General features: G+C 43.0%; 1 protein-coding gene across 5 annotated transcripts in view; it reads left to right on the forward strand.

Moving 5' to 3' along the window:
- LOC105193170 (brain tumor protein) overlaps window positions 1-27805 on the forward strand; it is a 133186-nt gene that overhangs the window by 100814 nt on the left and 4567 nt on the right. For all 5 annotated transcript variants that reach the window (XM_039454515.1, XM_026135490.2, XM_039454513.1 and 2 more), the window contains one exon: window positions 1-27805. This exon is cut by the window's right edge and continues 4567 nt beyond it. In XM_039454515.1, coding sequence (XP_039310449.1) covers window positions 20-2602 — 2583 coding nt within the window. In that variant the 5' untranslated portion in view covers window positions 1-19 and the 3' untranslated portion in view covers window positions 2603-27805.

Raw genomic sequence — 27805 nt, forward strand, 5'->3', positions numbered from 1 at the left:
GGATGCCGGTTGACTGAAGATGGCCTCGCCGACACCCTCATTGGAATCGCGCGCAAATTCCCTCGGGTCCCCGGTCTCGCTGTCCCCAGTAACGGTGAGCGGCAGCTCGCCGCCTGCTAGCGATTCGGCGATCTGCGACGTCGACAGCTGCGACTTGTGCCTCGACGCACCAAAGTCGGGCGAAGATCCGTGCCCGCGCTGCCGGCTGGGTAGCACCGGTGGCACCAGTCGCATCCGTTGCACCGGTTGCAAGTCCGGCTCCACCGAGGTTGGAGCGCAGCCACTGGCTGTAGCGCGTTGTTACGATTGTGATCAGTTTCTCTGTCCAAATTGCGTGATGGCACATCAATACATGCTCTGCTTCGAAGGCCATCGATTATTGAACTTGGCCGACTCCAAGCTGGAAACCGTCGGCAGTGGCGGCGGCGGTGGCGGCGGCGGCGGTGGCGGTGGAAATGGCGGTGGTGGAGGTGGCGGCGGTGGTAATGGCGGTAATAGCACCATCACCGCGACGACGGAACTGTCTAAAAACGTTTGTAACGGCAGCAGCGGCGGCGGCGGAGGTGGCAACAGTCTGGTTATCAACGGCACCGGAAATAGTAATAACGGCACCAACGCCGAAAAGATACACTTCTGTTTGCGGCACAAGCAGGAGATAATCAAGTACTTTTGCCGAAGCTGCAACGTACCGATTTGCAAGGAGTGTACACTGACGGACCACGTGGCGCCGCTGCATGACTGTGCTCACGTCTCGGAAGTAGGCACGCAACAGTTGGAGGCGTTGTCGCGGATTGTCCAGGAGTGCCGCGCGAAGGCGGCGGACGCGCGTGCGGCGGTCAAAGCGTCGGACCATAACGTCGCGATACTACAGGTGCAGTATCACAAGGCGCAGAACGAGATCAACGACACTTTCCAATTCTATCGATCGATGTTGGACGAGCGCAAGCAGGAACTGCTGAAGGAACTCGACTCTGTGTTCTCGACGAAGCAAATATCTTTGAACGTACTCTCCCAACGAGCCAACGAGATGGCGGACAAAATGATGCAGACCTGCGACTTCGTCGAGCGTGTCACCAAAGTCACCACCATCACCGATTTCCTTATGGTCAAGAAGATCCTTGAGGCCAAGCTCCAGTCACTGCTCAGTTACACGCCGAACACGGACATAGCCAATCAAACCGCGGACCTTGAGTTTGTCAGCAATTACCAGGCTATACAAGTGGGAGTGAGGAACACCTTCGGTTACGTTCGAAGTAATAGCAACAGCGAAAACAACGCCAGTTCGATCGGCAAGCAGCCACCTATCGCGCGACCTACCGCTCTGTCGAGCAATGGCATTGGTAGCGGCGGCAGCAGCAACATCACTAATGGACCCGGAAGCGGTGCCGGTTCTCTGGGTAGTCTTCTCTTAGATCGGACTTACAGTAACGGCCTGATCTCCTCCAGTATGAATTGCGGCTCGTCGTCATCACCTTCCTCAATCGACACCGTCAGCAGCGTGATCTCAAAACGTTTCAGTTCGGCCAATAGTCTAGGTCCGTTCTCCACGACGATCAGCGACGTGAATCTGAACGGCATGAATGCTAATCCGTATGAGAAATGGAGCAACGGCGGTAGTGACTCTTACCCGGTCGTGACGACGAACGACCATTTCGCGATGCCATCGGTAGCCGTAGCGACGAACGCCGCACCAGGCGATTCCGTCCTTGATTTGACCTCGAAATTAATGTCCGCCACCGCGATATTCCCGCCCAAGTCGCAGATCAAACGGCAGAAGATGATCTACCATTGTAAGTTCGGCGAATTCGGCGTGATGGAGGGTCAGTTCACCGAGCCGTCAGGCGTCGCGGTGAACGCGCAGAACGACATTATCGTTGCCGACACGAACAATCATCGTATCCAGATCTTCGATAAGGAGGGCAGGTTCAAGTTTCAATTTGGCGAGTGCGGCAAACGCGACGGCCAATTGCTCTATCCGAATCGCGTCGCCGTCGTGAAGACGTCCGGTGACATTATCGTTACGGAACGCTCGCCGACTCATCAGATACAGATTTACAATCAGTACGGTCAATTTGTACGCAAGTTCGGCGCGAATATCCTCCAGCATCCGCGCGGCGTCACCGTCGACTCGAAGGGACGGATCGTCGTCGTAGAATGCAAAGTGATGCGCGTCATCATTTTCGACCAAACGGGCAACGTTCTACAAAAGTTCGGCTGTTCCAAGCATCTCGAATTCCCGAACGGCGTGGTGGTGAACGATAAACAAGAGATCTTCATCAGCGACAATCGCGCCCATTGTGTCAAAGTTTTTAACTACGAGGGCGCTTACTTACGGCAGATCGGCGGTGAAGGTATCACCAACTATCCGATCGGCGTGGGCATCAATACGCACGGCGAAATATTAATAGCGGACAATCATAACAATTTCAATCTGACCATCTTCACGCAGGATGGCCAGTTGGTCTCGGCCCTTGAGAGTAAGGTGAAGCACGCGCAATGTTTCGACGTGGCTCTGATGGACGACGGCTCGGTCGTGTTGGCCAGTAAGGATTATCGACTGTACATATACCGCTACGTACAGGTGCCGCCGATCGGCATGTAGAGCAGTGACGCGTCACGACGACGACGATGATCGTCGTGCGCCAGTGTCAACGTTTTTCATCGTGTCATCGCCATCATCATTATCGCCACTTTTCGTCATTGGACGGTCGCGTGGCCACCGCGATCTCATCATCGATCTTTCCTCTCACCTACATCCGCCTGTCTTCTACGTCCGCTTCACCGCCAACGCTCGCGCGCTCAACTCACCACCTCTGCCATCATCTACCAATCATCGTCATCATCATCATCATCATCTTCATCTTCATCTTCTTCTTTGCTCGCCTCACCTACGAGACGTTTCAAGTCGACCATGAGAAAAGAAGCGCACCATTTATTGCTCTATACACGACTCTCAAGGGACCGACTCCCGAGCGAGTGTCGTTCACGCGGCAAGAAATTGGGAGTAGTCACCTCGCCGGAACTTTCCCGAGGCGCTCCTCTTGTGGACTCTGCCGAACGACGGACATCATCGACGGTATGCGAGAAAGCACGCGCGTGCTTCCCCCGATATTCTTGCGTTTCCGCGAGCTGCTGCCCCTCTTCGTCCCGCATGGACGAGCGGAAAGAAAGAGAAGAAACGCGCGACGCTTTGTACGTACAGCCCTCGCGACGCTGGGCTGTCAAAAACCCGCAAACAAGAGAAAGAGAGACAGAAGGAAAGAGAGTGAGAGAGGGAGAGAAAGAGAGAGAGGACGTAAATCAACCCTGCCCCGACAAATTCGCGCGCGCTCCTTTCTTCGTGCGTACGCGCCGTATATGTGCGTGCGCGTACGCGATAACTTACTTGTTAATGTTGTTATAATACTGAAAATACTGTTGTTGTTGTTTAGTTGTAGAGCTCGCCGCCGCTAGTCACTTCCCCCCCCTCGCCTTCCACCCTCTGCTCCTCTTCCTTTCACACCCGTTACCATTCTCCCATCTCCTCGTTCCTATTTCCCATTACTAACCTTGGTCTTCTCTCTGAGACCTCGTCCGACGATTACATCGGAAAGCGCGTTTCCACTCGTTACGACGACATGGTCCACACTTAACTAACACATGCAGTTCGGGTCGTTACGCGTGCCCGAATTCACGCGCGTTTACCACATTTTCGTTACTCTCTTCGACGGTGGTCGACCGCGACCGTCGCGCTTGGGTCACCTGCGGTCATCGCGCTTCGAGATGTCTCCCTCCAAATGCCGTGCTAGGTTCGCGAGGAACGTCCGTTTGTCGCGCGAACATCCGTTTCGTTGTATATCTCGTGAAAGATTCGTTTTGAGATCCACGCGAAATCCAATGATATTGCGCAAACCGCCTTCAACAGGTTTGATCTTGTCCCACGGGACACGAGACTGATTGCCGCGAGTATTGTAGGGTCTTGTTACTCCGGTAAGCTTCACCTTATCTGCGGTCTTCGTTCAACGACTTTGTTTCCCAAATTGTTCATATGCTCTCTATGGACAATTGTTCGATCTTACCGCGTAAGACGTCAGATTGATCCATGTATTATTAATACTATTTGTGGAAATAGTTGGAGAAATTAATTAGTAATTTCGTCATTATATTTCGATACAGTATATAATATAATATGTCGACATATTTGGGTAGCAGACTCGCCGAAGATCGTTGAATCATGAGCACATTTACGACTCTGTTAATCAATTGACCCAATATCATCCGTGAGACGCAAGAATCGTCCCGCGGATTCTATGTCTGATCCGTATGACGGAACATCTTATATGTTGCGAATCGATATTCTCGTTGCCGAATTAGCCCTTCGAGTCCCATCTCATTCGCTTTTCCCCTTCGTTTTGTAATGATTATCGACAATTCCTACGGAAATTGATTCTGAGGTGCATTTCGTAACTATGACGGCGTTTCACTGAACGGTCATTGCAAGCGTTAATTTTTTTCGTTTCTTATTGATTGAATTTTACTTGATTAGTTTTCGCACCTCATGCAAACCTGTACACTCGTTTTCATTATATTTTGTCGCAAAAATGTATCGACTCACGTTAACTTTTTGATCATACGATTAATATTACTTTTGTTCGCTCAGTTTACGTGGTAAATTTAATTAACTTTTATTGGCGAGTATGCACAGAGTGTTTATCGACGGTATCGTTATTACGTTTACATATATATGTCATGATAGTTAAAGTATTCGCGGGCAAGGATTACATCAAGTAACGTTAACGCTTAAATACGAGATCTTGAATTTATTCGTAGATAACGCAGATAATTTTGGTACAGCTAAAAATTGTTTAACTCACGGAGACACACACACATACAGAAATCGCAAGAGAAATTCATAGAGAATGGTGTAGTATTACAAGAACTGAATCTCAAGAAAAGAAATAGGATGCTTGGCGTTTGATCCATGCACAAAGAAGAAGCTTTGATTGCGTATATCGATGTTAGATTCATTGTGGCTCATTCTCGACTCTCATAGCAAAATGACGCAATCATTTTAATATAACCACTATCCTCATCAACGACATGAAAGCGGAAGACGAATTGTCTTCTCCGACTTCCCATTTTACGGCGAAAAAAAACCCTCTTCCTTTTTCTTTCTTATTAGCGTAGTTAGTATCGTAGAGCATATAGTAGCTATTAGCCGTTTTAGCAATCGTGTAAGACTTTCCTTTTTGCTCTGTATCTCGTTCTCTCGATAGTTACGTTGTCACAGCCTAATGCATCTTTTGTCCTTCTCTCTTTTTCATTTGTGTCGCTGCGCTTATAAAAAAAAAAGAGAATGCGTTGCTGCTGCTTACATTCTTTGATTTTGAAATGAAACCACCGTCTATCCACACCACCATTGACGAGAATCACTACCACCGTCCTCCGATTCCCACCCGACTGCCGCGCAGCCGTTTTAGGTTTGCGCTCCGGCAGTCTTTCACTCGAAAAAAACTTATAGTATTAATAATATATTTTGTTGGATGGATCGCCAATCGCGGAAGTCCTCGCAAGTCTCCGCCGCGCGACTCCGTGCATGTTTGCTATTATTATATTTTTTATTAATATTATTATATTATTATTATTATTATTCTATTACTATTACGTGTTGCGACTTTCGATTGTCGATACGTGACGTCATCCAACGCCCCCGTATAGTAAAGAGAAAAAGGCTAGCTGGCATACCTTAATGGTCCTAATTACTATGACGATTCGTGAATTATGTCAGGATTTTCGGCTATCGATTATCGTTTCGTTCGTACGAACACTAGCGATTTTGGAAAGTCCTTGGGTTGATCTAACATTTTGAAATTCTCGCGTTTACACATACAGTCATATGGATTCGCGGGAAAAAAATTATTATATTTACAGAATATTACAAGTTTTACGTAGAATAATTATTGAAATTTTTTTTTTTAATTGAATCGATCGAGTATCGGATTATTGTTTCAACTCAGTGACAGATTTTTAAATGGAATAGTGAACTAAGATTGTAGGTGGTAATAATGATCTGTCAACAAATTAACTTTTCGCAATTCGATTGGATAAGCGATAATTAAAAAATTCGACATTTCCACGTCTCCGAACAGTTTCACCATCGATTGCAATAACGGATCCTGGGATAATTCGTAGTCATCGCTATGTTTCGTGATCGCTTGATTTGGTAGTCCGAATCTGATTACACGTTTAGGCTCAGCAACAAACTAACATTTATGAAGTCGGACTGAAGATTCGTAGCATTCGATTAAGGACTTTGATCTGAAGATTTTTTTTTATTCCTTCAATCAATCACTGCGAATTTATAGTGCTCGAGAAACACGGAGTGTGATCTAAGCGTTTTGTACCTGTTGTAGTCCCTGTTTACAAATGTAAAATGGCTTTTGTAAAAAAAAGAGACAGGAAGATACATTGTGATCAAAAAGCGTAAGTTTCGATAATGTTAACGTTGCGAATCTCATAACCGACATTTGTAAATTAGTGAGTATTTAGGTAAAGACACGCGAATTATGATGTACGACGAATGTTTTGCATCACGTGCGATGTTTGACAGAGGTAGGCACTAAAACAGCTGTTGAATCGTGAATTCTTTAATTTTTGCGCAATTCAAGACTACTGAACCAAGTGATCGCCGATGAATTCTGTCCTTGTTCGTTCGAGATAATTCCGTAGACATTCCGTGTACATTTCCGATCTTTCTTCGAGTCGCACAAACGTTCAGAACCACGTCGCGGATCAGTTATGCGCGCACCTATCGTTTGTCGTCTCGAACGGAGGATTCGCTGTTATTACTTTTCACCGCAAATTCTGGACATTCTCCAATTGGAATGTCCTCGTCATGAAGACCGACTGCAAGGGCGAACAAGGATAAGAGAAATTAACAGGGTGTCCAGGGAGAAAACGAATACAGGGATCATCGAGAATTATTTGGATCGTACTCATTTTTCATCGTCACATCGCGATTTTGTTTCGATGTTTCTGTTTTACTCTCTCGATTAAGCCATTCTCGCATTCTTCGGCTCGAGCAAACCGTCAAGCTGTTTCAACATTAATCGATCGCGCTTCCGCGCCTTTAACGTAATTTTTTTTCTTTTTTTTTTAATAACTTGACAAAGACGGAATGCCGAGGGAACGAGGCGAATCGGAACACTCGTAAAAATTTGAAATCTTTTTCTCTAGAAAGGGGGGGGGGAAGATATTAATTTGAGAAGGGAAAGCGGTGCACGAAAGGAAGCATTGCACCATTGAGACGGCATCACAAGGTATCTGTCCATTAGTATTTCTATCGCATAGGCATGTGTTGATCCCTAACTAACATTACTGTCATTATCATTATTATTACTATTATTAATTAGTTATTGATATTTAGTTACTATTATTATTATTACATTATTATTCTTATTAATTAGTTATTATGTCGTTATTATATCGTATTAACGCGTTTGACGCGAAAATCGAGGAGAGTCTACGCACCACCTTGCCAGCTAGCCATCACTACCACTTCGCCGCTCTCATTGTCAGTAATCGGCGGTGAGGCGCGCGCACACAAGACAAAAGATTGAATTCCATTCCTACGCATTACTCCCAAAGTAAGAACCCACGAGATGTACGTACATGCGTGTGTGTATGTGTGTATATGTTACTACTGTGCCTGCGTGTGTTTTATATAGGCGTGCGCGCTCGCATTGCTCGCGTTATCACCAGAGAATATGAGACGCTCCGCGATGCGCGCGAGATGAGAACGAAATACCGTTTCGACACTGTCACTTTTCTTCTCACTATCAGCCACTTTTCTTCCTCTTTTTGTACTGGTTTGTTATGTTATTATTATTAATATTATTATAATATTATTGTATTATTATTTTTAGATGATACAACCGATTGTTCTTAATTTAATTGTAAATCGTATTTTTGTTTGTTTTTTAGTTATTTTTTGTTGTAAAATGCTTTTTAATAATATTTTCAGTTCACATTACGAATGAGCATTGGTTTTATTTTTATTTTCTACGTCTCTTGCCTGCTATTCCCCGACAACCGGCGGCCCGGTTCGGAAAATCAATATTCCCCTTTTGAGGAAAGTCCATTTTGAAGCATCGAATGGAAATGCAACTCTTAAGAAAAGTCCACTGTTAAGTAGAAGTGTAATTATCGATGTGAAATTTGCACTTTTACCATTTCCATTTCTTGTTAAAATAACTGTTCATATTCACCTAAATTAAACATTCTTCGTATCGTAATGTGAAATTCAGTCTTTGTTATTCGTTATATGAATAATAAAGATGGAATAATATTTTTGAAGCATAGATACAATGATCGAAATAATGCAAATTTAAATATCCATTATTGTAATAATTTCATGATTTAATTTACTCTTTTTTTTTTCATCAAAATGGTATAAATTCGAACTGACATTTTTCGAACCGGTCCGTCGATATCTTTTTATCTAAATTTTTATTTACGATTATTTATTTATTTATTTCTTGTAGACGTATTATATGCGCTTTAACGCAGGTATAATCGACGAGAGAACCTACCCTCAACGAAGCTTCCTCGCCGATGGTGATCAGTACATTCCACTATAACGTGTGCGTTACACAGCACTATGTTCCTGTTTGATTATAGATGATGCAGTATAGTCTCTACAGATCTCTTAGCGTAGCTAGTTGTTTGTTGTCCACCAACACACGGTGTCCTCGTTACGTGATGTAACCGCTGAGATTTCCCTTAGCAATTTGAAATTATTACGCGAGGTAAGAAACTGTCAAAGTACAATAAAAATTTTATCTTTTTTATTCAAATTGGTTATTTAGACTATTTTATGTACTATTTCTTAATTTGTGTTAATTGTTTGTAAACAATTATTAATATTTTACAGTCATTTCTGTGAATTGGCCTCGAAGAAAGTAATTGCCTGTTGTTCTTTTTTTCTAATATTTTTTTTATTTAAAAATCATTAAGAAAGACAATTCTACCCAAGTGCTAAGCAGAAGTGATGTTGACGAGTAAAAAAGGAATAAGCATCTTGAGGACACTGTCTGTAACGAACACCTTGTCGATCGATACAGTCACGTCAAGGAATGACCGAGTCAATTGCTCGGGTCATCTCTCGAGTTATTGAATTTTATTTTAACCTGTTTTCCGGCACACATATTCTTCTTGATAACTTGAGTGCAAAATTGTAACGTGAGATAAAGAACTTGGTCAATTCTTGATCCTATCCGCAAGTATCGAGTGTCCCCGCTTTTTCCAACAGTTTTCCTTCCGCGCGACGATCTCTCGTAACGGACGATAAAGAAACAAGAATGGAGAAGAACGCGAGATGAAACGCGAAACGCGAGGTCTCGCGACCGAACGACACGGAATTTTCGCGAACGGATGCAGGGCCCCTCGGCGGCACTCGGCGCGTCGTCGTGATCGCCGGTGAATTAATAATAATGAGAAAAAAAAGAGAGACGAGTTTTTAGAAATCTATAGCGGATTATATAGATGTCACATAATATATTTTTGTACGTTCGCAACGCGCGTTAATTGTGTGCCGATCGCGCCGAGCGCCGCCGACGAAATGCATGCAGAACACCTGTTCCCTTTCAGTCGGAAACCTCGAGGAGGGATAACTCGTCCTAAATCGCTCGCCGCAATTTTTGCGGCAGCGTGAAATCGCGGATGCATCCGTGTTGCGAGTAATTTGATCTCGGTCGAGGATCAGAGGAAACTTTCCCTCCCCCCCACCCCGTGTGTGAGAAGAGGAGAAGAGACGAGATCGAGAGCTTAACGACAAACAAACAAAAAAATGATACCCGTGCATTTCGAAAGGAGGGGGGATTTTTTTTAACTATATACACGACGCCACACACTTGAGACACAAAAGCAAAGACAGCGGCGCGCGGCGACTCTGTGTAACTTTTGCGAGAAAGGAAGAGAGCGAGAGAGTGAGAGAGAGAGAGAGAGAGAGAGAAAAAGAAGAAGAAAAATTACATTCTTCCCGGGCCCAAGTAATGTTACTTAATGAGTAAACAAAAAAGAGCAACTGTGAAAGTGAGATAACGAGAGAGAAAGAGTGAGAGAGAGAGAGAGAGAGAGAGAGAGAGAAAGAAAGAAAAACACTTTGGGGAGAAACGGTACGAGAGGGGGAGAGAAAGAGAGATTGAATGATTGATCGCTATTTTTAACTCGAGAAAAATACCACTCCAAGTATTGTTGCATGCCTAGTTATATATTGTACTTGCTGCCGAGCTGCAGTCTCTCTGACACCACACGATGGATATTACGATGCTGTAAACGAATCCCGTAAAGGATCGGCGTGTCACAACGTCGGCTCGGTGGTGGCACCGAATCGACCGGCTCCGGTCGATCGTACTCTTTCGTCCTCTGCACGGCTAAGTTATTCTAATTTAGCGAGGCCGCCGGATCGCTGACCGGAGTCGATCGAGATTGCGACCGAGTGGGCCCCGGGTGACGCGCGCGATCGCGAATTTCCTAGTCCGTAAGCGATATACGCGAATTAATTATTATCGTACGCATATATCACTAGCATGATTAAACGTGGTGTATACGTATCCGCGCGCGACGTGCGCCAATCGACGACGGTACGGATTACAAGGAGGTCCACGAATCGAGAATGATCGTACGGTATTAATAACGAAGTTTCGAATTTCTTCGAGAAATCCGAGAGGAAATTCACGAGACCGTTAAGACTATCGATAAATTCAGCTCGAGAAACTCGGTCACGTGTTCGGTGCTCGAGTCTCTCGGCGCGATCCCATTGCTCTGGACCATGCAATTCTGGAAAGCACGAGTCGAAGAGAAAGATCGTGGCGAACGTATCCTTGAAAAATTCGTTTCTCAACATTTTCCCCCGATGAAAGAAAATCGTCGAATAAAAAGGAGCCTGCCTGCCGCCGGACCGTCCCCTATAAAATCAATTTAAATCTTGGTTTTGCAATCAAAATGGCGGTCTGGAAATGGACGGAGTAGCGAAGTATGCAAGCGCGGAAAATGACGTGAATTACTCCGTAATGCGTGTTACGGGTATGAAGAAAAGGAGTGCGATGAGGAAGAGGAAAAAAAAGGGGGAAGTTGATGCGTACGTTCGAAGTACAAAGATGGCGAAAGGTTCTTTATTATTATAGCCTGACCGACGAACAAATTATCGAGCCGGTCGCGTCGTTCTCCCCTGGAATTTAAGTAGATCTTAAGACGTTACTCGATGTTGAATGGCCAGTTATCGTTAATCGTTGAACCGCCCTTGCTGCTTACCTACCTTGGGAAAAGTTTTTAATGGATCGTCCGTGTGTTGAAGCGTGAAGGTGAAACGATGCGACCGGCGTTCCGCGTTTTCATCAGAGAATATATCTCCTCACGTCTTTTTTCTCCTTGGAGAATCGCTGCCGATCTACCGACACGCCATTCGAGTCTCTTCGCGCCTCACCCCGAGTTAGTTTTATATGTAAGATTCTTCGTGTATAATCTACACGACGATCGCCGAGCCCTTCGTTCTTTGCGTACTTGTAAAACGTACTCATTCACAATTTAATTTTACCGTTTCGTAATACGAGGCGATTTGGAATCGAGAGGTTGCTGCTCCTTTAGTTCCCGTCGGACTACCACGAGAGACAAAATTATTCGTGTCGAATAATAGTGTATTATACCTATATCGAGTCTTTCATAAACACATTCCAATTTGTCACGCTTCGCGGTGTCTCCAGAGTTGCGTGTTCCATAATGAAATGGTAAAATAACACGATTGCGGCTGCAGAATCAATTTCCAGCCCTCGTTTCGACCCTCGACGACGAAAGCGAAAAGGAACACTTGAATTTCGACGAACTTTAGGGCGTACTGCCCGACGACGAAGAGGATGTAATCGGAAAGTATCGTATAATCGTAAGGGCGTCGTAACGCAAATCTCGCGTGGACCACTTGTGCGATTAATTAATACATTCCATTAAGAGGAGCTTATCAGAAGGGGCGCGCGGCCCGCGAAACGTATTGTACGTTTCCTTTCCCCAACGAATCGCCACTTTTTTTGCGGGGAAAGGAAGGAAGGTGGACGGGAGACGGGTGTGGAGTTGAGAACGATCGAGCTGTAATCGATCAGCTGACAGCCGTTGATTGGGCACAGCACGTGGTACGGTATGTGTTGTAATTTAAGATACGTTTTTCTAGACTTAGCTCTCGCGTGTTTTTAAGGTTTAACTGTAGCGAACGAAAATAAGAGAGAAGAGAGGGTGTACATGCATGGGCGAGGTAGTAAGGTTTTGCTATGTGGTGTATAGATAAGAAGCCTCCGGTATTCCAGAATGTCTGTCATGTAATCGTGAATCGTTCACTCTCTTTTAATTTTTACCTTCGAGCGAGAGAAGGAGGGAGAAGGAGCGCCGAGCGTCTCCTCTTGAAACGACTTGAAGGGATTAAATACTGAAAGTAAGATAGAGTAACGCATTATAAGCGAAAAGGACGAAGGAGGAAGAGGGACAGGGAGGTAGATGTTGGAAGGCAGGAGAGACGGGAGAGCAGAACTTATATGTATATTACGTGTATGGATATATTAATTAAGTCGAGTGTGTTTTATTCGTCGGCCATTTTTCCGGTGCCGCCCGCCATCTTGTTATTACTATTGTAAGTCGTATGACAAGAAACTTATACGATTGAATGTCTAGTCATGGCCTCTCGATAACCTTTGCTACTTTGCATCGCGTGTAAAGCAAGTTAAACACTCAGCGTATGTAATAATTAACACTATTAGCCGATAAGGTAACACGTACACGCACGTATATATATAAATATATACGTACGACATGGAGACACGCGCATGACACACACGTACACTCGAGGAAGGACACGTGCGCGGAGCACAGGGATAATTGCTACTATTATCACTATTATTACTATTATTATTATATTATTATTATTACTATTATTATTCTATTATTATTGCTATTATTATATTACTATTAGAAAAGGGATTTAATAAGGCTCTTTTTCCTACATTTTCGTGCTCGTCGTCGTAATGTCAGTCACATTATTATTATCATTCATTACTATTGGCATACGACAATTATTATCCCCGCCATCGAATCTGTTGCCAAACACGCGCGCGTTCGTCATTTATTATATCGGATCATTACGACACCATTCGCCATTTATTATTGTCCTTGTGGAATTTATATGTCTTTGCCTCTGTTCGTTATTGCGGTTTATCGAATTTTGAGTATATTATTTATAATCGCCGACATTTTTTATCATTGTCTTTGCGCAAGCATCGCGGCCAACAACTCTAGTCGCCAATTATTAATCTCCGCGATGCGATTTTACTATTGCAATCGCAAATTATTATATTAATCGATTATTATTATTATTATTTATTATTACCATTACCATTATTATTATTATTACTCTAATATTATTTTTCCTATTATAATTATTATTATTGTCATTATTATCGATAAATTATTGCCCAACCTAACATTACGCATCATTATATTCCATATAAATCCTATTCATATCTCTATATTCGCTAATCGAGCATAGTACAGACACATAATATACGCATGATACATTACATTAAAAATATATATGACGTATACATGCATATATATTTAAATTAACTATTATTATTATTACTTAGATTGTGGTAGGATTTTATTAAGGAAGTTAGCACGAGCAAACAGGGAGAGAAAGACAGGGGAAAGGGAAGCAGGGAGCGGAGGAAACGTTATTTGACAAGTTGAACAAAAAAAAAAGAAAGCAAGAGAAATAAGAAAAGTAAATAGTTAGACCGCGCCCGTCGCAATGCGCGTGTCTGGTTGAGAGTATATATGTATTTTTTTAAATTTTGAAATTAACAAAGAACACAAAAAATTGTGTGTGCGTGAGTGTGAGAGGGAGGCGCGATGAATAAATAAATCTGGGAACAGTACTACTTGTAGGTTATTAATTAACGACTATTTAGCCGTGCGACGTCACGGTGACACTCGCGTTGATAACGCGCCGTTGATAACGACGAGGCGATGGGAGAACGTACAGACGAGAGATACGAAAGGAAAGTGAAAGGGGACAATGAGGCACGGGGAGATTGAGGGAGGAGAATAATTAAGCTGAGATTCGGAGGAGAGAGGGCTTGGATGTTTCTCTTTTCGTTTAGACGATAACACATTTAGCTCGTTATCGACGTAATTGTATGTCCGCGAATTATCGAGTAACACGTTTCCGCGTGATCTCGCGACTCTTCTCTCTCGTCTATAAGGGACGGGCTACGTACGTACGCGGCACTTGGGCTTTTCTCTCGCCAACGATCCCGGATTACGGTAATCATCAGCTCGTAACGCTCTTCCGGCGAACGAGAAACGCGGAACCAGATCGAACAAACGGACGAACGAGCCAACTTTCGGATCGCGCGCACGATAAAATGCAACAATAACGGCTGGAGATTTGCGCAAAAGAAAAATCCGCGGCACTCGACACCCCGCGTGTCTCAATTCTTGTACTCTCAGAGCCAGATGCCATGGGCATGTGTCCAGCCATTTCTGTCACAATATTTTTTTAGACCGAAAGTCTTGTCTATTATAAATTTTTACGAATATTGAAAGAGAACTAAGAAGTTTTTAAATAGATACTGTAACTGTACAATAGTATAAAAAAAAAAAATCAGTAAATTTCTAGGTCAGCTTCCCCTCTGGAGTAAGCACACCTCTCTTGGCTGTTCTGGTAGTACAATAATTAAAAAAAAAAAAGAAGAAAAACAGCGTACAGAATTAGGGAGGAATATTGAAAGATTTTCTTTAACACGTGCACATAGGCATACACACTGCAATCGTAGTCTTTTTCAAAGCGTTTATTTGTGCGATGAGACACGGGAGAGTTGATAGAAATGGTATACGGAGGATTCAAGTCACTTCTATTACAAGAAACGGAAGAGGGAAGAAAAAAAAATTACTTTTCTAATGTTATCGCTTGTTATACGTAGTAATCTAAATGTGACGTAATACTTGAAATATCACAAACAGGATATCATTAGATATATCAGCAAATGTGTAAATTTTTGCTCTAAAACTAACGTCCCTTCGTTCTATCCACTCTCCTCTTTACGCGAAGTAATCGACAACGCGAATTTGAAAGAGACGACGTTTTGCTGGTGGAAATTCTATAACTCCCGAAAGCTTGTTGCCTTCCAATGGTGAAAGCGTTTCTTATATTTTACTAAAAGATAATCTTAGTATTCTATCCAAGGCACAGAAGAAATATGCAATTTTTCAAACACTTTGCATGATTTTTCCGTCATGTTAAAGATATTAGAAGAGAAAGCGAAGATTTTGAGGATCAAATAAAATATTACATTCCTTCTTGTAAAAATATTCAGAACGTATTGATGATTCTTCATCAACGCTTTTCAGAATGTCAATGTCTATCGCTGGATGGAGCGCATCGAGTCGCGAGAAAACGAATTTGAGTGAGAAAAGAATGGGAGGAGGGAGTTGAGTCGTTTTCACAGAGCGGAAAAGAGGTATAAACTATAAGTATCTTCACATGTCAATTACTCTAGGGAACATCAAAGCCACGGGTGAAACGTAACCTTTGCGAACCATCAAAGGAACTTTTTATCCCGCGAAAATCTTTTTTCTACCATCCTAACGTATGTACTTTATAACGCGTATTCGGTTATCGACCGATTCGTCCACCGCTTCCGCTTCTTCTTGGCACACCGTTCAATTTCGATGCCCGCCGATGCGAGAGGAATAAAAAAAAAAAAAAAGAAAGAAAAAAACGCATGAACAAAAGAAGAGCGGAACCACATTGACCACGCAAAAGGCATCATTCGCAGCTTGGCATCCGCAATTCGTTTCACACGAAATGAAAAAAAAAAAAAAAAAAAAATCTGAAAGAGAGGGAGATAGAGAAACTCGAACAGGTTTCGGACGGGACGCCCGATTCTTTCTCGAAAATTATGGCAACGGGACCGAAGTTTGTTTTAAAGGTACCGTTATGACATACCCTTTTGTATGAAATAAAAGGAAGAAAAAAAAAGAATAGAAAATGAGGAAGCGCGAAGTATCGCTGGCTTGATCGGTGAACGATCGATGAACGAGCGCTGAGTTGACATATACCGACGATCGTTGAACGAGAATATCAGAGTTGGTCTTTGGAAATTTTATTTTTGCAAGGCAAACCGATAACGTAGATCCGCCATATAGAATATAGCGACTGTCGAGAGAAAGATGAGAATTTAATAAGATGCGTATTACGCGTATTGTTGTACCAATGCGAAAGAATAAAACGTTCCCTCCGAGCTGATCGACAGACAGAAAGAGAAAAGAAAAACGGAAGCTATACAGGACAGAGAAGAAGCAAGAGACGATCAAGTTTTTCACAACAACACGCGCGACTTTTATACGAATTAATTCTTTCGAGGCACTTTTTTACCACTCAACATTGACTAAAGGCATATCTTTCATTACTACACATGTGAAAACGTTCTCCCTTATTAAATCGTTATTATTTAACAAATTGAAGGCAGAAAGGAGAAAATAAGTTCACATATCGAAAAGTTAATAATCTTTAATGTTACTTTCCGAAATGGTGCTCTCGCTGTACTTTTCTATACATAAGAACCTTTGTAGAATTCAATTCCACGAGAGAGAAACTTGTTTTCGGACACAAATGCTTTGTAGTCTCGAAAGGCTGAAAAATCTTTGCAGCCGTGATCGCAGCGAGAAACAGCGAATATTCAATCAGAAAACTTGTATCGACTTTTTCAACCCGAAATTTTTCAACCGAACGATCGAATCGAACCGGAACTGACGCGCGAGGGAATTCATTCAACAAGTCTGATTGTTATAGGTGTTTTAAAGTTGAACAAACGGAGGTTTACAATCATTACAATTACGTTGTTGAAGCACGAACATTATTATCGACTAATTCCATTTCGATAATCATATGTAGATTTGTTAGAATTAGGGATTAGTTATATTTTTAACGACGTAGAGACCAGACTGTACGATTGTTTGGAGCATTGGAACAACGCGTAAGAATTTTTTATAGAGGATGCGATATCGATCGTTGACGCAAGAATGGATGTTTTTTTATTGTTATCTAGGGGGAAAGCCTCGAGCACGTGTGATTCTGTTTTCGATTGGGGAAGCGTTTTGATAGATAAAACAGTGATTAATTTACGGACAATCTTGTTTCTAAGTATTAACGCGGTAATAATACAACAGTATCGAGATTTTCGTGTACCGAGATCTATTCTGCCGATTACAGTGCACATTCAGCAAAGATAATAAATTAACGTATCGCGTACGAATGTGTAAGACAAAAAGATAAATCTCACATCGAATTGTTGATAAAATTTAGATCGAGGTTTTGCTTGCTCGTGATATTCTCTTTCACGTCCCGTACTTAATAAACAATCTTATACGCGCGATAAACTCATAGGATTTCTACTCCAAGTGCTCAAGAAAGAATCGTTTCGCTCGAATCTGAGAAAATTCGCGGAACGTATCTCTCTAACAAGAATGAATCTTCCATTTTACCAGAGAAAGTCAAAAGTGGAAAAAAAAGTGATCCCAACACGAATTTAACACTCTACAAGTCGAATCGCATTCCGACGAGATTTTTTGTAATTATTTCGGTCGATTTTTTTTCACTAACGAAGTGTGCACAAATTTTCGTCACGATCAATTCCCTTATAGAACTAGTATTTCGTGATTCATAGAGACGCTACAGCCGAGCTACTTGATTTATCGTTCAGTTTTCTCGTTGCTCGACCAGGCATGATCTGGATCCGGCCTACAATATCGATATCGATCTTGAGCTCCGTCTCTACGCGATGCGGTGGCACGGCTTTATTAATCTTCGGTGTTGAATATTTATTCGATGTTCATTGAATCCAGTGGCGTGGAGACGGATCTTAAGCAGATTGATAGAGGATATCTCGCTCGCTCAAACGAACTGAATTCCTGAGAATGTAATTCTCCAGGTACCGAGAGTTGGATCGTTAAAAGAGATGCGACTTTAAAGGGGTGCACGCGCAGCGAAAATAAGGAGAAAGGAAAGGGAAAAGGGAAGAGAGGGAAAGAAAGATTTTTAGAGTATTATTTTGTCACGGTAGTGTTTATCATATTTATAGGTATATACATACATTAGGAAGCCAATGTATCGATTAATGGTTAACAATGTACGCGCATATTTAACGAACATATACGTATAGCTATTTTAGAAAACGCACTATGTGACTAATTATCGAACTATATGATATTAACAATTTATCGAATATGTTATATAACATGTTTGTACGTAATTTTTAATTATTGATTAACTGCGTTTTGCTCATGTTGCGGGGAGGGGAGGGATTTTCACCGTGTGAAACATTCGAGTTATCGCATTCGCAGATTCGTATGGGACGATGTGTGGGAAGTCGCACGTGTTCTGATAACTTTGTAAGCGTTTGATTGTGCTACTTTTCAGTGGCCTCTTCTGTCATCGGTTGTTCTCGAAAGACATTCACGGTAATCAATCTGGCACTTGGCAGAGCTGATAATCAGGCAAAAGAAAGAAAAAAAAAAAGAAAAATACGTGAAAATCATTTTGAACGATACTTTTGTTTCGAAACTGAGAGGAAAAATCCGTTATTAGGATATGCCGAAAATTATGGAACGACACATTTTCTCATAGGAACGACTACAAGTAATTTTTAGAATCCACAGAAGTGTGCGACGACGAGTAGCATGAATGAAGTCTACAAAGAGACATTGTTAACAGCCTAAGAAGAAAGTGAAGTTAATCTACTGCGAACGGTTATCACGTACGACCGTTACGACTATTTGTACAATTATGATCATTAGCACGATCGCTACTACATTATTCATCGCTACATTATTATTACGACAGTTACTATTATGACGCATAATAATATTACTATAATGCATATGTACGCGATCGCCGTTAGTTATCGATCTTGATGTCCTTTGATCCCGGTCGAACGCCCGATCGATGCACCTCGATCGTCCGCTCGATCGTTCGATTATAACATCACGTAGAAACGACTAATCGGACTTTAGAGACTCTTATCGGCGAAGGCTTCATGTAAATATGTACCGTGTATATGTGAGACGTTACCATCGCATACCACAGGACCGTCATTTGTACGTTGTGCTAATTCCCCATTTTATCTACGCAAGTATCTTACTCCGCTACCTATTTAAAAGTATATCGCAGCGCGCTTGCCAGGGTGTTAATGTATAGTGCTTTGCTAACTAACCCTCCGCGAGCGAGAACATACGGAAGAATAACGATAAACTGTAACTGAACACCAATACCCCGTAACAATATCAATCCGAACCCCCCACCCCCATCCCCTTCTAACCGCGTTAGAATTACCTTCCCCACCCCTCGCCCGCCCCTTTCTATACGCCCCACTTATTGAATTAGTCCTCGTGACTATAGTGTGGCTTTAATTGTGACCTGTGTTTGTTACGCAATCGAGCGACATTCCGTCAATCGGGTTTCGCATGAACGTCGAAAGGGAGAAGGAGACACCGCGTTTTCCGCAAAATCCTGATGATATCGTTTTATTCGATTTGTGGCAAATATATTAACTTTACATTTCGCGTTACGCTCGAATCGAAGCGTTTCGAGTATGAACGATTAACTGTAACGATCACACGGCCGGTGAATAATTAAAGAATAATCCGCTCTATTTTGTTGCGCGCGTCAAAAAGCACTGCGCATTACTACTTTGCATCGTAACAATAATCCGCTGTTGCTTTCGCGAAACGGACAAACTAAATTATCATTAACAACTGATGAATATCAATTGTCACACATTTAAAACCGTAACGGATATGAATTACATAATTTTCATAAAAGAGGGAACCGATGCCGATTTCGATTTTTAATTCACGTAACGCGATAACTAAAACAGTCTCGAATGAAGATTTGATTTGATTCGATTTCCGGGAAAAACCTTTTATCTGATTTATACCTAAAATATTTTCAAAAGCAGCATCGCATTGTACGTACATGAGAGATAATACCTTTATGAGCTTAAACATTGCTGAGAGTAAAGCGTTTTGCTCGCACATTGTCCATTCAGCGTAATGCATTAATCTCTTCTTGAGACAATGGTCTTTTACTAAAATTCGCAGATAAGAGATTTTTATTAATGGGTTTGTTATGCAATATCTCGCTTCTCCAAACGTCAGCCGTTGAACTATTTTTTTAATAAATAATTTTACGGTTATCTCATTTTACCAGAATTCCGCCGTTCATTATGCTAGATGTGCCGCGCCGCTTTATCGCAGTAATGTCAATAGATCGATACCAGCAATCGGCGCAAAGCATATTCCGCGTGTTTATATTGGGCGTTCGATAGCGTGCATATGTTGTCTTCAATTTCCGCAAATCCCCAAAATCCGTAATATTGCAATTAATGTGTAACATGCGACTATACGTAATACGTAGCCTCTCCAACTAACTAACCCCCTAATCTAATGTGGACCGTGAATGGTTCATTCACGAGGCTTCGCGAAATAATATCCGCAATTTTACGCGTATTTACCTTACGCAATTACCAAATTATGCGTGTACGTGCAATGTGCCCAGCTGCTAGCGCGAAATCGCGTTCATCAGAACATGCGTCAATCGAGTTTTTTTTTCATTTTCCGAAATTTTACAGTCATTGGAAGAAGAGTAACGCTCGCATGCAATAATTCGTGCTCTCTGTTATATTAACATACACGAAAGAATGAGAGAGAGAGAGAGAGAGAGAGAGAGAGAGAGAGAGAGCGTAATAGAGTTAAATCTCTCGCGATGCAGCGCGAGAGAGGTCCCTTTTTGCAGAAAGTCATAAATCCCGATACGATATTTCGCGATGAGTTGAAAGTTTCAGTCATGCACGGCCCAAGCACAAAACTCGGCAACGGAAAACCATGGAAGAGATTCTTCTAGAAATATATTTCTCGAAATATATTCCTTCCTCGCGCTGACGTTGGCTACAGGTGATTGCCTCCGTAGCGTCGTATTATTTATCGACATCGAAACTTTTGAGAGACTGTTTTTTAATCCGTCGTAATGTTTGCACGTTAGACAAACGGCGATGCCCATTTGTTGCGAGTTATCGCCGACGCCACGCGCCGTTACGAGTTGCTCCGTGTAGTAATCGCCGTGTGAATCGAAGGCGAACATATTTCGATATATCTTATCGATACGCTGATAGCCGCGCTGTTCAATGGAAGAGTGTATTATTGAAACCGCGATGTGATGCAACGCGTTGCCGCGGGCTGTCACGAGTAACACGGAAAACGCGCCATTTGTTGCTGAAATGTTTATTGCCCCTTATTAAGCGACGATTATCGCGGCGCGATTGTAGGAGCCGGCCCTTGTAAAAATTCGTTGACCGTTCCCCCGACTAGAATATTTTTCTGCACACAAGATATTTTTTTACCGGGAGAATGTGAGAGCTCTACGGATTAACGCCATAACGCGAGTGCTGATTAATCGAGTTAATGTTGCGTGATCCGCCATTTTACAAATATAGTTATTTTGGACGTTGTTCGAGCCACGCATATATATTCGTCGTTTCTCGTTTTTTAATCTCGACCACGCACAATAAACATCAAACCGCGCACCCGTTAGAGATAACTTTGTCTTACACGGAGAAAGAGAACGGGACGCCGACGCGACTCTAATCGATATCAAAACAAGTTGCACCTCGCCGGTATCCAAATTGGAACGAATTAATGCTGATGTTAAATAATAATGCAATTCCTGTAGTTACGGAAAGTGCGAAGTTATCTCCGCTGGAGCACAATCCAATATTATTTCGCTCTAGTTTGGGGTTGGGGGGAGGGGGAGGGGATGTAGACTCGTGCAAGACTTCGCGATTCGTCGAGAAGCCTACATGCAACTTGCAATCGGGATCTAAATGTCACTCGAGAAAATGCGGCGCTCCGCATTTTCTTCGCCGTGTTTTAGCGCTGAATGCGGCTTCTAAGCCTTTCATTTGTTTCGCTACTGTAAAACTTCGCGTTCAAAATTCAGACGAACGAGGCAGAGACGCTTTAACTGTGAGATGAGAATTTGTAAATGCAATATTACGACACGGATCTCAAAAGGGAGATTTTTTTTCCGAACTATCAAAAAGTGAAATATTCGCAGGCGAGTCTCAAGCCACGAAACTTCTCGGCGAACTCTCGTTTTCTCAAGCTTAGTTAGTAAAACGTTTAACGGAAATTAACAAGCGAATAAGTGAGTAAATGATAATGAACAAAATTAACAAGTTCGCGAACTTGGGATCCGTCGGTAAATCTAAAAGTGCATCTTTTACGCAGGAAGAATCGAACGGCCGAGTGCGTTTAGCGCTAAAAGGCGTGCCGAGAACGCGGTCTGTTATCTCGTAATAACGCGATCGAATCGATAACTGTTTTCCTCCGGCGACGTTACGATCGCCGCGTATACCTTCGTAGGATTTAGGCCAGTCGTGTTGTAAAGAAAAAAAAAAAAAAGCGCTGGTAGTAAGCCACGTAGTCGAGTGCTCCGCGCCAGGGAGCACCCGTTCGTAGGGATCTCTTTATTAAGTAAGGACTTTAAGGTAGCTATTCGGTTTTTCTCTTCTTGTCGATAGGTATTATAGGCGGGGTCCACCTCAGGGTCGACCGCAGTCACGCGTGTAGATTAGCAATAGTGAGTCGTAGCGTAGCGATTATTTCGACGCACCTATTATTATAACCCTTCGCGCACGCGGATATGAGAGAGAGAGAGAGAGAGAGAGAGAGAGAGAGAGAGAGAGAATGGGCCCTCTGGATTCGAAGCGTGGCGGAAGTATCGCGGATACGTACCGTTCCCCGCATACCCCTCTCGTTCGGTCGTGAGTCCCTCGCCAAAAGTGGTCTCCGAAGGACCAACGGAGAGAAATAAGGGTCTCGTATTTTTGTCTCGTTGAACGTTGGTCTTTTACCGATACGCGGGCTGCTTCTTAATGCTTCGTCAAATATTTCAGGGATTTCCGAAATCCAAACGCGAGGATGAAATATTACCGTACGAACCGTTTTTATCCTTTTTTATTCGATAAATAACGTATATCTGATGAGATATAAATATTTTATTAAATGTGATACGGACACATACCTGCACACATACATGTTAGAAAATCGCTTTACAACGGTTCGTACGGGAGAATAATCGAAAGTATACATTGTTAGAAGGACAATTATGATAACACGAGAATAGGGAAAAAAAAACAAAATTGACCCTGCAATAATGGCACGTGTTAAGAAACACCTTGTAGTGTCATCATTATTAAACGTTTGAGAAAATTTATTTTTCTACTGCATACATCGCGCGTCACCGTGTCGCACAACAGCGAGCGTCTTCGTTTTGCGGAACGGAAGATTGTTGAACACTAGAACACCCGGAGGTGGACAGTCTGTTCACCGACGATTTCATTTAAGATTTTAACGGCATATCTCGGGGGAGATTGTAAAAAAAAAAAGACGTATGCTAGTCTCTCAGTGCTAGGTATATATTTTCTTTGTCGATGCATTCGAAGGCACAAATTGAGCATCATCCGTTCGAAACTCCGTGTGCAGAAACGTTCGCTTTCATCCTCGATCTTGAGGAAGAGCCTTCTTTCTCCTCTTCTTTTTGCATATGACGGATTTTGAGGGAACGTCATGTGTGCGTTCTGCAACGTGTATATAGACAGACATGCAGTGTGCGGCGCGTATACCAAGCCGCGAAGTTGTTGCTATTACCTATACATTATTCAGCGCTCGCGACTCGGTTTCCGATTTGATTGCGTACCGCGAGTTTCTGGAGGAGACCGGCCGTTGCGTTCGATCGGCCGGACATTCCGACGTTAGGCAAACGCAGACAGGAATCCTGCTACTAGGGGCGCCGTGCGAGGGGCGAGGGGTGGGCGGTCAAAGGCAGGACTGAAATTTCGCTGACTTTGGGCAAGGGGAAGATTTGTGAAGAAGGAGAACACAGAGGAAGGGAGTAATCGGACATTTTTCTCTCCGACATTTAGATCGAGGACTCGCGACAACGCACACGTATTTTACGCACACACGAAAACAGAGGGTGGGCGAAGGTGGGAAGGATTAATAACGTAAGCAGCACACAACACAGCGAAGGAAGGACGCGTACACGTACACGTATCGATTATGCTATTCGCGCACAACATTCAACACGATCACACTTTATGAGCGTTTGTATAAAGAAATCGCCGTTAGCGTAACTATTACCTTCGCAGGGACATTGTGTAAAGAACATTTCGCATGCACATTTTCACACGCACCACTCATACTCTCCCCGCGGCATTAGTATCTCTTTTGCGTCGCTGCGCTCTTCGCTATTATATCATCGGATGAAAATAAATCGACGGGATGGGCGAAGGGGGGGGGGGGGTTATTGACCAAGTCTCGAAGAAACGGTACGCTTCCTCGAAGAAAATAGATTCACCTCGCGAGAGCTACGTCGCGAGAAGACGTTACTTTTCTTATATTGTATAATTTTGCATATCCAAAAATATCCATCGGATATTCAAACGAGGTGATATATCTGCGGAAGTTACTACTGATATAAAGAAGAAATGTCGCTTTGGGCGGAGCAAGGCAAGAGAGAGAGAGAGAGAGAAAAGAAAAAGAAAGAATTTGAGCAAATCGCCGTGAGGAAGGTCACACCTCTTGGGAGTCGCACCACCTTGCACATCTTCTCATCCATCCTGTAAGACTGAACGATTCTTTATATGTACTCGCGTGACTTTTGAAAGAGACGTGACAGGGGTACACGATTCTCGTTTCTTAAAAAAAAAAAGAAAAAAAGGGAAAGAGAAAAAAAGAAAGGAAACGAGGGAAAATTGTGCTTCGCGACGATGCGCACGAGGCGAGCAGTTACACAGAGGAATATGCTACGCGTGAACGAGAAGGAGCGCTTGGACGATAAAAAACGATGAGAATCTCTACATTTTTTAAATGCAGCACCACTTGAATGTGTTTTTCGTCGCGTGGGGGAGAGCCGGCCCGAGAGTTTTGCCTTCGCGAGGAGAATGAGTTTTTTTCTCTCGGAGGAACGTACGTTCAAAAGTTACTTGCGGAAAGTAAAACTCCTGAGGGTGAACGTTGCGCGAGAAATGGACGGGAAAAAGGTGCGGAACGGAGAGTAGGGATATTATATCGAGGCGTAATCGATAAAAAAAGATGAAAAAAAAGAAGAAAAAAAGACATAATAACGATTGATTCTAACTCTATCTCTATATTCTTCTACCAATTATATTTTTCTAATTATATTTGTACGTTGACTCGTAAGCTAATCGACCAAGCGATGTTTCGTGCTTGTGGTAGAACGAGGACGAGGAGATAAAACGCGACAAAATTTAAAAAAGAGAGAGAGAAAAAAGAAAGAAGAAAATGGAGGAAATATATGGGAAACGGAAGAGGAAGATAGAGACACGTTGTCCAGTTAAAAGGGAGAGCGGGATGAAAGCAGCGAGGTTCGCGTTGCACTTCGTGACAACTACAATAAATTGCGTCGCTCGTTTTCGCGTAGACGATTCGGTCTATCTTTTTTATTCTCGACTGTCGGCCCTTTAGTCTTACCGCTGTGATCCACGAGAATACATCCGCGGGATTTTGAATCGGCGTAATTTCGGTGTAAGTTTGAACTCTCCGCGGACCCTTTTGCAGAAGTGGCGAAAGCAATCCCCTCTCAACGCTCGTTGGCACGCTCATTGGAAACGACGAGGTGTCTTCTTCCCCCTGGCAATGATATTTAAAGAATTTGAACTCATCGAAATTATACCGATTGCAATTCTCGGGCACGTACCACTTCTCGGGTCGCGTTCCAGGAAGAATTCAATATCGCTCTCGCAACGCGATCACGATATTCCGTTCGCGGGCAGAGCTGAGTTGCTTTGACGTCGAAGATACAAGGACGATCGGCTGGCCTCTTTGCGAAATCTATCGTCTGCACAAATGAAAGGAGTAAAGGGAAAGAAAATTACCGTTCGAATAAAATGAAGCTAATTGCGTTTTGTCAATCGAGATTCGCTCTGAAATCTCGAAGGGAGATGAGGGGCTTCATCGAAAACTTACAAAGACGACGTCTTTCTTTTTTTTCCTAGCTTTGCACCGTTCGTTCATTAGCTCGAATAAGCGGAATGATATAGTGTAAACGCGTTGCGTTTAAAATTCTCCCTTTAGGCCAGTCGGGCCGTAATGTATTCCCTTTTTCGTTCGCTCAGCTCTGTGCGCGGAAAAATGCGGATGTATTTAAGAATCCAAGACTACGTATGCACAAAACCGTATCGTCAGATCGAATTTATTAGACCAATTTCACACACAACACACATACGCTCGTATGCCGCGCCTGGTCCCCGACGACTATTGAAAAAGAGAGAGGAAGAGAAAATGGTGTACGTCTGCTCGATCTGACTCGGTACGGGTATCAGCTCCACCGAAATATTATTACAATATCGCGATCTCCCTAAAAAAAAGAAACGCTATTCGGATCTTTCGTGCGATACGGCGAAGAAATTCTTTCACTAAGACTAAAGCAATCTATTAGAATTTATTTTTATACTGCAAAAAAGTCCTCGTTCGATGCAAAATATGCATATTATCGCATTCGTACGCGAATGTCAAGTGGATCATTAAGCTTTATCAGGTTTTCCTACGGACCTTCCGCGTCAAATGGTGTCAGTCCCGATTGGGGACTTGACGAGACGGTGAATTAATATTAACTATCAAGCTGCTACAATAATGTTGTAATAAACTTAATAAATTCTTACTAACAATATTAATAGTGCGACCACGATTTTCTGCCGAGCAGTATTTACGGCAGATTTACGGCGATTGAACGATCCCCGTGGCTTTCATCGACGCGATCAAGATGATGTTTGCTCTTATTAAATCAAAAGATAAACAAGTCTCTCTCTACGAATCCACAAAAGTTCGTATTTTTGTGTATAATGGAGCGAGATGGTGCACACCGACGCGTTCTCCACAGAGCCATGGCACTTGTTACGACTAATTTCGCACGAGACACACGTACGCGATTCGCGAGGAGAATGAGGGGGGAAGGGGGCATCGAGAATGAGGGAGGAAAGGGGGACGCAGTGGCTCGAGATCGCGTGGAAAAAAATAAAAGAGAGCGGAGAGAGAGCGACGTCGGGCCCGGGGCGCGGCACACACACACTCTCTCTCTCTCTCTCTTCGAGCGGGCGCACCATATACAAAAAGAAAAAGAAAAAAAAAACATTATTAATCAATGTGCAAAATAATAAACTCGAAGTTCAGTCTCGAACGGCGCGGACAATTCTTTTATATCGCGTTTATCCGGCGTTGTTAAGTCTTAGCGTTAATGATCGGCCAAAGGAAATGCACACCAACGCGATATGGCGCGTACACGCGTGTATAAAACACACGTATACACGTACCACACGTATACACACACATGAAGAGTACGCGATACATACGCGCGATATTTCGACACAAGTCAGACACGACATGTACGTATACACACGAGTCTCCTCATTTTCTCACCGCTCCTTCCGGGTGCAGAACAATGAGAGCCGAAAGAAAGACACTAGTTTCATCGGCGATCAGCCATTCGCACACACATTCCACACGCATTCAAATCGAGCGGCTGAGAGCCGCTGATGTCCTGCACACGATATACGTAACAATACAATTTACTTATCTACACACACAAACACACACGAACACATACGAACACACACGAACACATACGAACACACACGAACACATACAAACACAC

The sequence above is a fragment of the Solenopsis invicta genome, chromosome 10, assembly GCF_016802725.1.
Source record: "Solenopsis invicta isolate M01_SB chromosome 10, UNIL_Sinv_3.0, whole genome shotgun sequence".
In the NCBI taxonomy this organism is placed as follows: domain Eukaryota; kingdom Metazoa; phylum Arthropoda; class Insecta; order Hymenoptera; family Formicidae; genus Solenopsis; species Solenopsis invicta.